At 37.9% G+C, this 12,754-nt stretch overlaps 1 protein-coding gene across 1 annotated transcript; it reads left to right on the top strand.

The window, feature by feature from the left end:
* The first annotated feature begins 631 nt into the window (after positions 1-631).
* LOC138311636 (cylicin-2-like) lies at positions 632-8,719 on the top strand. The gene is made up of 3 exons (XM_069252907.1): positions 632-790; positions 7,661-7,891; positions 8,348-8,719. The coding sequence occupies exons 1-3, from the start codon at positions 632-634 to the stop codon at positions 8,717-8,719; spliced, it is 762 nt and encodes a 253-aa protein (XP_069109008.1).
* Positions 8,720-12,754: the final 4,035 nt, after the last annotated feature.

Below are 12,754 nucleotides of genomic sequence, written 5' to 3'. Positions count from 1 at the left end.
GATGCGCCGAGGTGACAGGCCTCCTATGTTAGACTATATGGAGATGCGTTGAGGTGACGGGCCTCCTATATTTGACTATATGGAGATGCGCTGAGGTGACGGGCCTCCAATGTAAGACTATATAGAGATGTGCTGAGGTGACGGGCCTCCTATGTAAGACTATATGGAGATGCGTTGAGGTGACGGGCCTCCTATATTTGACTATATGGAGATGCGCTGAGGTGACGGGCCTCCAATGTAAGACTATATTGAGATGTGCTGAGGTGACGGGCCTCCTATGTAAGGCTATATAGAGATGCGCTGAGGTGACGGGCCTCCTATGTTAGACTATATAGAGATGCGCTGAGGTGACGGGCCTCCTATGTTAGACTATATAGAGATGCGCCGAGGTGACGGGCCTCCTATGTTAGACTATATAGAGATGCGCCGAGGTGACGAGCCTCCTATGTTAGACTATATAGAGATGCGCTGAGGTGACGAGCCTCCTATGTTAGACTATATAGAGATGCGCTGAGGTGACGGGCCTCCTATGTAAGACTATATAGAGATGCGCTGAGGTGACGGGCCTCCTATGTTAGACTATATAGAGATGCGCTGAGGTGACGGGCCTCCTATGTAAGACTATATAGAGATGCGCCGAGGTGACGAGCCTCCTATGTTAGACTATATAGAGATGCGCCGAGGTGACGAGCCTCCTATGTTAGACTATATAGAGATGCGCCGAGGTGACGAGCCTCCTATGTTAGACTATATAGAGATGCGCCGAGGTGACGGGCCTCCTGCCTCCTATGTTAGACTATATAGAGATGCGTTGAGGTGACGAGCCTCCTATGTTAGACTATATAGAGATGCGCTGAGGTGACGAGCCTCCTATGTTAGACTATATGGAGATGCGTTGAGGTGACGGGCCTCCTATATTTGACTATATGGAGATGCGCTGAGGTGACGGGCCTCCAATGTAAGACTATATAGAGATGTGCTGAGGTGACGGGCCTCCTATGTAAGACTATATGGAGATGCGCTGAGGTGACGGGCCTAGCTCCTATGTAAGGCTATATAGAGATGCGCTGAGGTGACGGGCCTCCTATGTAAGGCTATATAGAGATGTGCTGAGGTGACGGGCCTCCTATGTTAGACTATATAGAGATGCGCTGAGGTGACGGGCCTCCTATGTAAGGCTATATAGAGATGCGATGAGGTGACGGGCCTCCTATGTAAGGCTATATAGAGATGCGCTGAGGTGACGGGCCTAGCTCCTATGTAAGGCTATATAGAGATGCGCTGAGGTGACAGGCCTCATATGTTAGGCTATATAGAGATGTGCTGAGCTGACGGGCCTCCTATGTAAGGCTATATAGAGATGCGCTGAGGTGACGGGCCTCCTATGTTAGACTATATAGAGATGCGCTGAGGTGACGGGCCTTCTATGTTAGACTATATGGAGATCGCTGAGGTGACGGGCCTCCTATGTAAGGCTATATAGAAATGCGCTGACGTGACGGGCCTCCTATGTAAGACTATATAGAGATGTGCTGAGGTGACGGGCCTTCTACATGTATGTTGGACTATATAGAGGTGTGCTGAGGTGACCAGCCTTTGAAAACTATTATCAGAGATTGGTCATATGAAAATAGTTAGGGAGTTAATCATGGAAAGTCAATTACTTGGGAATAAGTAAGTATTAAGCAAACAAACAGTTTTGCAAAAGACCATACAATTCACTCTACACGTGCTTGATTAAGAGGCAACTCGGATGAGGGTTATTCTCTATTTAGTAATACTTCACTCTTTTGTAAGTGTGTGTTCAAAGTTGTCAGAATGGAGTATACAGTTCTACTGAAGTATTGTGTTTTAATTTTGGAAAGAAGAACCAGTTTGATAAGTATGGACATTGTAAAACATAGAATACATCTAAACATGTTCTAAATTTCCCCGTGGTGTTGCTGGGATTTACCAAGGACATTTCTTTTTTAAAATCCTTGCATTTACTTAGTGATCATCCGGGTACGTACATGTACATGCACATAAGCTATTTTCAGACATACACATTTACGTGTTCAATTTTTATATATTTTTAATAAAAGAAAACAAACACAATGCGGTTTTAATATGTTATTTCTTCTAAATTCAACACTTCTTTGTGCAAGTTGTCAAGCATTTATGGGGAACATACATCGATTTTGGGACTCTCTGGACATAGTTTTTTTCCGAATTTTTTGATGTGCAAAATATACTGGCTGGCGACATATTATCGTGAAAAAAATAGATGAACTTCAGTCTTATTGGGATTAAAAGATGCAAGCGATGCTTTTGCCCACCTGTTTATCTTATCTAAATCGCTATTAAGTACGTTAGTTCTGCTGTATATTCCAATTAAACCTTGTAACATAGTTATGCATTTATCTATGTAATACAACTTGAGGAACAACATAACAGAATAAATATACACACAACATGTACCATTACAGCTTTCAGTGTACTTTTTCAAGAATAATTAGTAAAATAAATGAAACGTATTCTTTAGTTGCTTGTGTATTATCCATCAATTAAATAAATTCATGCCATCTATCCAATCTGCTGAGAAAGGCAGAGTAATAATATTTCTTTCGTTAAAGACACAACATTATCTTAATTTGTGAATGGAAGATTTATAAGCAGAAGCATATATCAAATATTTATAGTTTATGTTTTAAGATGTTGAATAATATAGGAGTACGTGTCATCATACACTCTTCATTCAACAGCAAATAAATACATTATAATATACATGTATTCATGTATTCATGTAAAGTTACACTGATGAAAACACTTCCAAATATACAGCTTCAACTCCATGTATTGTCATTTTTCTTTTATTGTACTATATATAGGGAACCATGAAGGACCATATACCTGAAACACATTTTTATGGTAATCAAAATCAATGTATACTTTTGTGCACACAAAAAAGATGTTCAGATGATGTAATTCATTACATATACATGTACAGCATGCAGTGTTTGAAGGATTCTACAGTCAGACCAAAACACTGATTCTAAATTTAAAATACCTGTATTATTGGGATTTGCTGTAATGAATGTCCAACAGGAAGATACATATGATACTTAACTTAGTATAGTATTTAATCTGTAATATCATATTTAAGCTGATACACCATGTATGTCTTCTAAATACTACTAATGTATTCAAAGATTCTTTTCACAATCCAGTTTTATGAAGAAAATATCCATGTACCAGTCTACATTTGTAGAGAATAATGGAAATGATAATTCTACAGTTTTTCTTTAGTGAACATTGAAATAAACCTGTACAAAAAAGGATATTCTTATATCCACACACACCTGAAAATGTGTCTCCTTTGTTATGATTTAACAAGATTATACAATAGTTGAAACATATGTTTCTGAAAGAATTTCAAAATATGTTTAAAAAATACCAATAATTTCTTAACATTCCTTGGATTGTCTGACATACATTGCACTTCATGGTCCTAGCAAACATTTTAAATACTACATGGCTAAACAGTTGATTTTTGTTAAAAAAAAAAAAAAAAAAGACGAAGAAAAAAGTTATACTGCGGTTATATCTATTGTCTGTGAATTTTCTTTATTTCTCAGGAAATCTTGTTTTCAGACTCACTCTCAGCTGTCAAGAAACTGACATGAAGACACAGTTGTTTGTTACATTTTGTTAACATTATTTGAAGCACCCGATCACTACAAGATATGCATGCAATCAAGGATCTTTGCAATTTTCCCAATCATAGGGACCATTTTCAGAATTAAGCGGCCAATGGTAAAGGGGCCCATCCATAATTATCCCCACATGTCTACATATAAGGCCAAAAATATGTCTGTTTAGTATTTAGGGTTACATTGGCAAAAAACATAGGGTCGGTAGGTTGGGAGGATTTTTTTTAGTGTCTTTCACTCTGAAATAATGGCCAGAACTGAAGTTTGAGATCGAAATCCTGACTTTTATTTTTTTTTCGTAGAAAAGTGGTAAAAAATAGGGTCGAGGGTAAAAAATTAAGGTCGGTCGGGTAACCCAAAACAGAAATATTATTGTTTTTGGCCTAATATATATATATATACAGATGTATCCATGCAATCTCCCAGACTCCCACATATAAAACAATTTGTTATTCAAAACAAGGACAAAGACTGATTTAATTATGATTTATTGATTTCTGGTGGATGACTGCTGATGCAAGTGCATATTTTCTCTCCTAACATGCATATGCATACACCTAAAGTTGTTTGCGACATGTACATGTGATGTACCGTGTTTCGTATTTGTCTATCATTATAATCAGAGATGTACAAGATAATAAATAAATTCTTCAAAAATAAAATAAACAAAATAAACGCTGAAAATACAGTTGAACTAGAAATAAACATAAATTCCTTTTTTTTAACTATTATTTTTTTCGTAACGGGCCGTTCTGACTGGGGCCGTTTATACAGTGGAGTCGTTTGACTTGTCCGACAATAGCGAAAAGACGATTTACAGGATCGGGCAGGATCGGGCAGAAACGGGCAGAATCGGGCAGGATCGGGCAGAATCGGGCAGAATCGGGCAGAATCGGAGTACAAAATAGTCGTTAAAATGATAAATATGTATTTAATTATAGTGTAGCTATCAGTTTTATTAATTTGTTAACCGATTTGACCAAAAAAAGGTATAAAAATCATATTTTTCTTGCATGGTCGGACAGAAAATTACCGAGCAGGATCGGTCAATTTTAAAACTGATTGCTAATTTAAATCAGAGAAAAAATATTCAAAATAGTTAATATGACTATGATCTTGATAAATAAATGTGAAATATATAGGTATTTTCACAAAACCCACGTAATACTAATGGCGCAAAGATCAATTGCAATTTGCAGTTCGGATAAAATGGACTCTATATATACGGCCGGGCAGGATAGGTCTTTCGTAAATATAAACATTCATAAATCGTGCTCTACTTTTAATTAGATTTAATAAGAATAACTATATCATTATTAGTTAAACTAATTGATATATGTATGAACTGAAAAGGGAAAATTTATCAATGTACATTGCGCTAGCTTAGATAAGTGTTAAATGGTCCGAAACGACGATTTACAGGATCGGGCAGAAACAGACTTTTTGATTTATAGTTTTTACCGAAATGTAAAATATTATATTTTATATACCTTATTTTATACAACCAATACCGGTATGTATGGACTATGACGAGAAGTTTAATGTACTGCACAAGATAAAAGTAAAGTGGCTTGAATTTAAAAAAAAAATACGGTATACATATTTGCGCAGAAACGGACTTTGATTTGTACTATATTTTCTACGTTTATATATCAATTATAATTAATATTAATACATTGTATTATGTCTTTTACTGAATAGGTTCCATTAAAGTTAAGCAGGACAGTGTGAGATGTAATTTGTTTCCTTTATATGCAGGATCGAACTCTAACAAGGCAGGATAGAACTCTAAAAAGGCAGGATCGGACTTTATTTCCGCAGGATCGAACTCTTATAAGGCAGGATCGAACTCTTATAAGGCACGATCAGGCTCTAAAAAGGCAGGATCGGACTTTAAAAAGGCAGGATCGGACTTTAAAAAAAGCAGGATCGGCCTCTAAAAAGGCAGGATCGAACTTTATTTCCGCAGGATCGGACTCTAATAAGGCATGATCGGACTTTAAAAAGGCAGGATCGAACTCTAAAAAGGCCGGATCGGACTTTAAAAAAGGCAGGATCGGACCTTAAAAAGGCAGGATCGGACTCTAATAAGGCAGGATCGGTCTCTAAAAAGGCAGGATCGGACTTTAAAAAGGCAGGATCGGACTGTAAAAAGGCAGGATCGGACTCTAAAAAGGCAGGATCGGACTTGAAAAAGGCAGGATCGGACCTTAAAAAGGCAGGATCGGACTCTAAAAAGGCAGGATCGGACTCTAATAAGGCAGGATCGGACTTTAAAAAGGCAGGATCGGACTTTAAAAAGGCAGGATCGGACTTTAAAAAGGCAGGATCGGACTTAAAAGGCAGGATCGGCTTAAAAGGCAGGATCGACTCTAAAAAGGCAGGATCGGACTCTAAAAGCAGGATCGGACTTAAAAAGGCAGGATCGGACTCTAAAAAGGCAGGATCGGACTGTAATAAGGCAGGATCGGACATTAAAAAGGCAGGATCGGACTCTAAAAAGGCAGGATCGGACTTTATTTCGGCAGGATCGGACTTTAATAAGGCAGGATCGGACTTTAAAAAGGCAGGATCGGACTTTAAAAAGGCAGGATCGGACCTTAAAAAGGCAGGATCGGACTCTAATAAGGCAGGATCGGACATTATTTCGGCAGGATCGGACTTTAAAAAGGCAGGATCGGGCTTTAAAAAGGCAGGATCGGACTTTATTTCGGCAGGATCGGACTCTCATAAGGCAGGATCGGACTTTAAAAAGGCAGGATCGGACTCTAAAAAGGCAGGATCGGACTCTAATAAGGCAGGATCGGTCTCTACAAAGGCAGGATCGTACTTTAAAAAGGAAGGATCGGACTGTAATAAGGCAGGATCGGACATTAAAAAGGCAGGATCGGCCTCTAAAAAGGCAGGATCGGACTTGAAAAAGGCAGGATCGGACTTGAAAAAGGCAGGATCGGACCTTAAAAAGGCAGGATCGGACTCTAATAAGGCAGGATCGGACATTATTTCGGCAGGATCGGACTTTAAAAAGGCAGGATCGGGCTATAAAAAGGCAGGATCGGACTTTAAAAAGGCAGGATCGGACTCTAAAAAGGCAGGATCGGACTTGAAAAAGGCAGGATCGGACTTTAAAAAGGCAGGATCGGACTGTAATAAGGCAGGATCGGACATTATTTCGGCAGAATAGGACTCTAATAAGGCAGGATCGGACATTATTTCGGCAGAATAGGACTTTAAAAAGGCAGGATCGGACATTAATAAGGCAGGATCGGACTCTAATCAGGCGGGATCGGACATTATTTCGGCAGGATCGGACTTTAAAAAGGCAGGATCGGACTTAAAAAGGCAGGATCGGACTCTAAAAAGGCAGGATCGGACTTGAAAAAGGCAGGATCGGACTTTAAAAAGGCAGGATCGGACTTAGGCAGGATCGGACTCTAAAAAGGCAGGATCGGACTCTAAAAAGGCAGGATCGGACTTGAAAAAGGCAGGATCGGACTTTAAAAAGGCAGGATCGGACTTGAAAAAGGCAGGATCGGACTCTAATAAGGCAGGATCGGACTCTAAAAAGGCAGGATCGGACTCTAAAAAGGCAGGATCGGACTTTAAAAAAGGCAGGATCGGACTTTAAAAAGGCAGGATCGGAGAAAAAGGCAGGATCGGACTTTTAAAAAAGGCAGGATCGGCCTCTAAAAAGGCAGGATCGGACTTTATTTCGGCAGGATCGGACTCTTTAAAGGCAGGATCGGGCTTAAAAAGGCAGGATCGGACTTTAAAAAAGGCAGGATCGGACTTGAAAAAGGCAGGATCGGACCTTAAAAAGGATTAGGATTGGCCTCTAAAAAGGCTAGGATCGGCCTCTAGGAGGATCGGACTTTAAAAATGGCAGGATCGGACCTTAAAAAGGCAGGACCGGGACTCTTAAAAGGCCAGGATCGGACTTTATTTCGGCAGGATCGGACTCTTTATAGGGCAGTATCGGCTCTAAAAAGGCAGGATCGGACTTTAAAAAGGCAGGATCGGACTGTAATAAGGCAGGATCGGACATTAATAAGGCAGGATCGGACTGTAATAAGGCAGGATCGGACATTAATAAGGCAGGATCGGACTCTAAAAAGGCAGGATTGGACTTGAAAAAGGCAGGATCGGACCTTATAAAGGCAGGATCGGACTTTAAAAAGGCAGGATCGGACCTTAAAAAGGCAGGATCGGACTCTAATAAGACAGGATCGGACATTATTTCGGTAGGATCGGACTTTAAAAAGGCAGGATCGGGCTTTAAAAAGGCAGGATCGGACTTGAAAAAGGCAGGATCGGACTTTAAAAAGGCAGGATCGGACTTGAAAAAGGCAGGATCGGACTCTAAAAAGGCAGGATCGGACTCTAATAAGGCAGGATCGGTCTCTACAAAGGCAGGATCGTACTTTATAAAAGGAAGGATCGGGACTGTAATAAAGGCAGGATCGGACATTAAACAAAAAAGCAGGATCGGCCTCTAAAAAGGCAGGATCGGACTTGAAAAAGGCAGGATCGGACTTGAAAAAGGCAGGATCGGACCTTAAAAAGGCAGGATCGGACTCTAATAAGGCAGGATCGGACATTATTTCGGCAGGATCGGACTTTAAAAAGGCAGGATGTTTTCGGCTTTTTATAAAAAGGTAGGATCGGACTTGAAAAAGGCAGGATCGGACTTTAAAAAGGCAGGATCGGACTTGAAAAAGGCAGGATCGGACTGTAATAAGGCAGGATCGGACATTAAAAAGGCAGGATCGGACATTAATAAGGCAGGATCGGACTCTAATAAGGCGGGATCGGACATTATTTCGGCAGGATCGGACTTTAAAAAGGCAGGATCGGACATTAATAAGGCAGGATCGGACTCTAAAAAGGTAGGATCGGACTTGAAAAAGGCAGGATCGGACTTTAAAAAGGCAGGATTGGCCTCTAAAAAGGCAGGATCGGACTTTATTTCGGCAGGATCGGACTCTTATAAGGCAAAATCGGGCCTTAAAAAGGCAGGATCGGACTAACCAAAGGCAGATGATCGGACTTGAAAAAAGGCAGGATCGGACTTAAAAAGGCAGGATTGGCCTCAAAAAAGGGCAGGATCGGCCTCTAAAAAAGGCAGGATCGGACTTTTTAAATGGCCAGGATCGGACCTTAAAAAGGCAGGACCGGACTCTTAAAAAGGCAGGATCGGACTTTATTTCGGCAGGATCGGACTTTATAGGGCAGTATCGGCTCTAAAAAGGCAGGATCTGACCGTAAAAAAAGGCTTGGGTTAGTTTGGGCTAATCTTTAAATCTTAAATAATTGTTTACCTTGATGGCATCCTGTGTATCATTTTCAAAATATTAGGTATACAAAACAATATATAATCGGAAAACATACAATCGAGAAAGATTTTTAAATATCTTAATTGCATTTTATGTTTTGCATTATATGCGAGTTCAGTAAAAGTTGAATGTTTGCCAATAATTTGTGTTTCTTTTTCTTAAAGTTATATGTCATAATGTGTCATAACTGGACGGAAGTTTCCTTCAGTAATCTTTTGAAAAACCATAAGGTTTCGTGAATTGAGCTGTGAAAATTATTCAAAATAGGGCAGACAAACGTACAAACATTAGTTACATATTCGTTTTTCGAATTGTAATAAGAATAAAAATGATTTTTTTAATCGTCAAGTTAAACATTTCCATATATAAAACAAAACGGAAAAACATAACAGGTGGGTGTGGGTTGGGATTTGGTACGATTACTATTTAATTTATATCCCTCATCCTAGTGTGTAGTTTTCCTAGATTCACTAGAAAAACTCAGCTGCATGCTATGTTTGGAATCGAATACCATTGAATTCAACATTGTCTAAAGATTTAAGTAAAGCAAAACAAAGGTTTTACCACAGGAAACAAAATCATAATAACATGGTGTTTCCCTTTGTATATGCATTGCACATTAACCCTACATTGAGGCTTAAGTCTTCTGATGACATGGCTTTATATAAATCAACTTTAGTAAGTTAAAGATGTATTTTTATTTTTTTTAACTCTGTTAAAATTGACTCAGATCAGTTAATTCACTCCAATCCTAACCTCACACGAATTTATTAAAACGTTATTTATATGATTGAGGAAAATTATGAGAAATTCTAGCGAACTGTTTCCAACAGGTAAGCTTAAAGAAATAGCAAAAACTACATGTTTGGCAGTGAGTGGGACTGAAACCAATTTCACAACAAAATAATTATTTCAGTAAAAATTTATAAAAGTGTTGTCCACATGTGTTTTACGCAACAGTATTCAATTAAAAATAAAATATTTCTTTCCACAGTGGGAATAAATGACCCAGCCAAGTTATTTAGTGTTGCGCAGGTTGAAGCGATAGTGTAAAGGAAGAAATATTCTATTGCCTTCTATTTTCTCGTAGCGCGCATTGAGAATAAAAAAAAATGAGATTGAGATCCGACAAGAGCTGCGAATATAAATTAATTGGATTTGATATCACGGCAGTCGTCCCGAATAGTCTATGGGTTTTTATATACAATTGTAACAAGTTCTACTAGAAACCAGAATTTAAAAATAAAGTGATTAAAACTCTGCTATGACACGAGAGACACTTTGTATAGGATTATTAATGTGTGTATTTACAAAAAAATTAGACCTCTCTATCATGAGAAATGTTAATGAGAGGTTTGCATGTTTAACCTATTGGAAGTTTTCTGAATCTGCATGATGCAGAAATTATCACGTAGCAAAACTTCCTTCATATGAACTTACTATACGTAGAAACTAAAAATATCATAATTTTGAAATTTGATGTATCAGGGATGACAATACGTTTGTATTTTTGTATATATGGTTTTAATACAGTGGTAAATGTGAAAGTTGAAGTCTTAACTGGCATACAATTTCATACTTTCGCAATCTTCTAACACATAACGTACGATGTATCAGGCAATTAGAATATATATCACGGCTTATCGTAAATATTGGTCATATTTCAATGCATTTGTATCTATATCACATGTATTTGTATGTTTGAAAATATTTATAGAAGGGGGGGGATGGAGTTAATGGTTGGATAATACACGTATAAGAAATAAATTATTTAGATTACGTTTGGGTTATTTATGGGATAATCTAGAACATTGAGTTTAATTAAAATCAGAATATTTAATAATTTAAAAAAAAAATCCGTTTAGAATTTATCAATTCGTCTCCTTGTTCTTTTTTTGAAACAGTATTTAAGTACACCTGTGCCGATTTGTTATTTCCGTACGGCGTTAAATAGTGTCATACTGTGATAATTGATATTTCCAGCGGTACTCATAATGGCTGTATCTCCATTTGCCCACTTTTTATAAACTGATTGTTATGACAAGGATTATAGTCTATTTCAGAGAAGTAAACCTGGATTTACCTGTGTTTTACCTGTGAATTTCATCTGTGCGACTGTACTTATTCCATAAGGGTATCATTTACGCATAACATGTACATGTATGAAAATTTTATTACAATACAATAATACGATACAATATTTTATTTATTGGAGTGTCACACATTTTTACAACAGGGTAAAAAACAGCCATGATAAATAATTTACCAATTAGAATAAAAATGCCCAGACAGATCTGACTTACGAGACACTTAAAAGAATATATATATATTTAAAAAGTATCAAATTATCCAGTTAAAAAAAATCGAACCTTTCCGAAGTAGAATATATTATAAAAAGTATAGCTATAAAATTACTGTTTTTCTGGGAAAATTGCGTGTCCAAACTATCTGGAGGTTTACTGTATATAAGTTAACGAAATTTCAAAATCAGCAAAACTTTTAACAATTTCTCATTGTTCTTCAGTTATAGTATAACATTCGCATTCTCTCAAACAATTTGCAGTCTGCAGAAGTCTATCTTCTGTAGAAATGCTTAGGTTTTTTATAGGGTGATAAAAGTGATGCACATTGATATATATATAATACATATATTATCAAATCATGCTTTACTAAGTTTTGCAGGCTACTGTGAACAAAAGATATCTCAATTAATCCAAATATTACATTCTGACTAAAAAGTATATTTAATTTATTGATATCTCATACTTAGTAATTATTTCATGGAGGATATTTCAGCGACCATCTGGATGTTTCCAAAAAAAATCGCGAAAATATCATGCTTGATGAAAGTAAGTGAGCTACACGATGTTTAAATGGAGTTTCTACAAAGTACGGGTCATGACACCTCCAAAGGAGATTGTGGATGAACACAGTTATGGGTACTGTTTACCACCACAAGCGTAGATTTTGTGATTTTGGCTTGGTTTTTGAGGTGCCCATTAGAGCCGAGACGACATTTTGACCGGACAGGGAAATGTCTACCTAGCATATTTTTCGTAAATTTCCCGATTCATCAAGCCATAACTTCGCCAATACTTGGTCAACTTTGTCCATCAAGCACTCAATGGAAAGATAGATTATTTCTCTTTAATATAAGATATCCGTCAATGTTGTATAGAACCCATTTATTAAAATAATCACGGTTTTAAAAAAATAGGTATGTTTTTCTCGACAGCCGAGTTCATACCCTTGATACTATAATATATATATATATATATGTATACTGTTAGTTTAAAAAAATCGTGCCAGGTCCCTGTGCACACGGACACATATTACAAATAGAACAGAGGAACAACACACCCACCTCACGTGCGGACAAGTCAGGAAATAGACAGAAAGAAAGGAGAAAGAGAGTCTGACCAGCTCTCGGAGCTTTGTCCAGACTACTCGAGAGAAACAGAAAGTCGGAATTTATACCAGAAAAGACCATTGAGAATAGAGAACAGAAATTTAAAGTAGCCAATGAGAAGAGAGATAACAGATTGAAAGTGAAAGTAGAACACAAATAACAGGAATCGAACCCGGGTCTCCGGGGTGGAAATCTACGGCTCTACCGACTGAGCCAAAGAAGCATGCTCCGTCAGCTGAGTGACAGAGACCGTATTTAACACTATTTACAAGTCACACCGACCCGCTCCTTTTACACACGAATATGTCCAATTAGGGATC

This window comes from Argopecten irradians, unplaced genomic scaffold (genome assembly GCF_041381155.1).
Source record: "Argopecten irradians isolate NY unplaced genomic scaffold, Ai_NY scaffold_0074, whole genome shotgun sequence".
Lineage (NCBI taxonomy): Eukaryota > Metazoa > Mollusca > Bivalvia > Pectinida > Pectinidae > Argopecten > Argopecten irradians.
This window is presented reverse-complemented; position numbering and strand designations above follow the sequence as displayed.

Coding starts and splice junctions, on each gene's coding strand:
- LOC138311636 (XM_069252907.1), top strand. CDS start 632: ATGCGCCGAGGTGACGAGCCTCCTATGTTAGACTATATAGAGATGCGC. Junction 791..7,660: donor ACGGGCCTCCTGCCTCCTAT/GTTAGACTATAT, acceptor GACTCTTTATAG/GGCAGTATCGGCTCTAAAAA. Junction 7,892..8,347: donor CAGGATCGGACCTTAAAAAG/GCAGGATCGGAC, acceptor TTTTATAAAAAG/GTAGGATCGGACTTGAAAAA.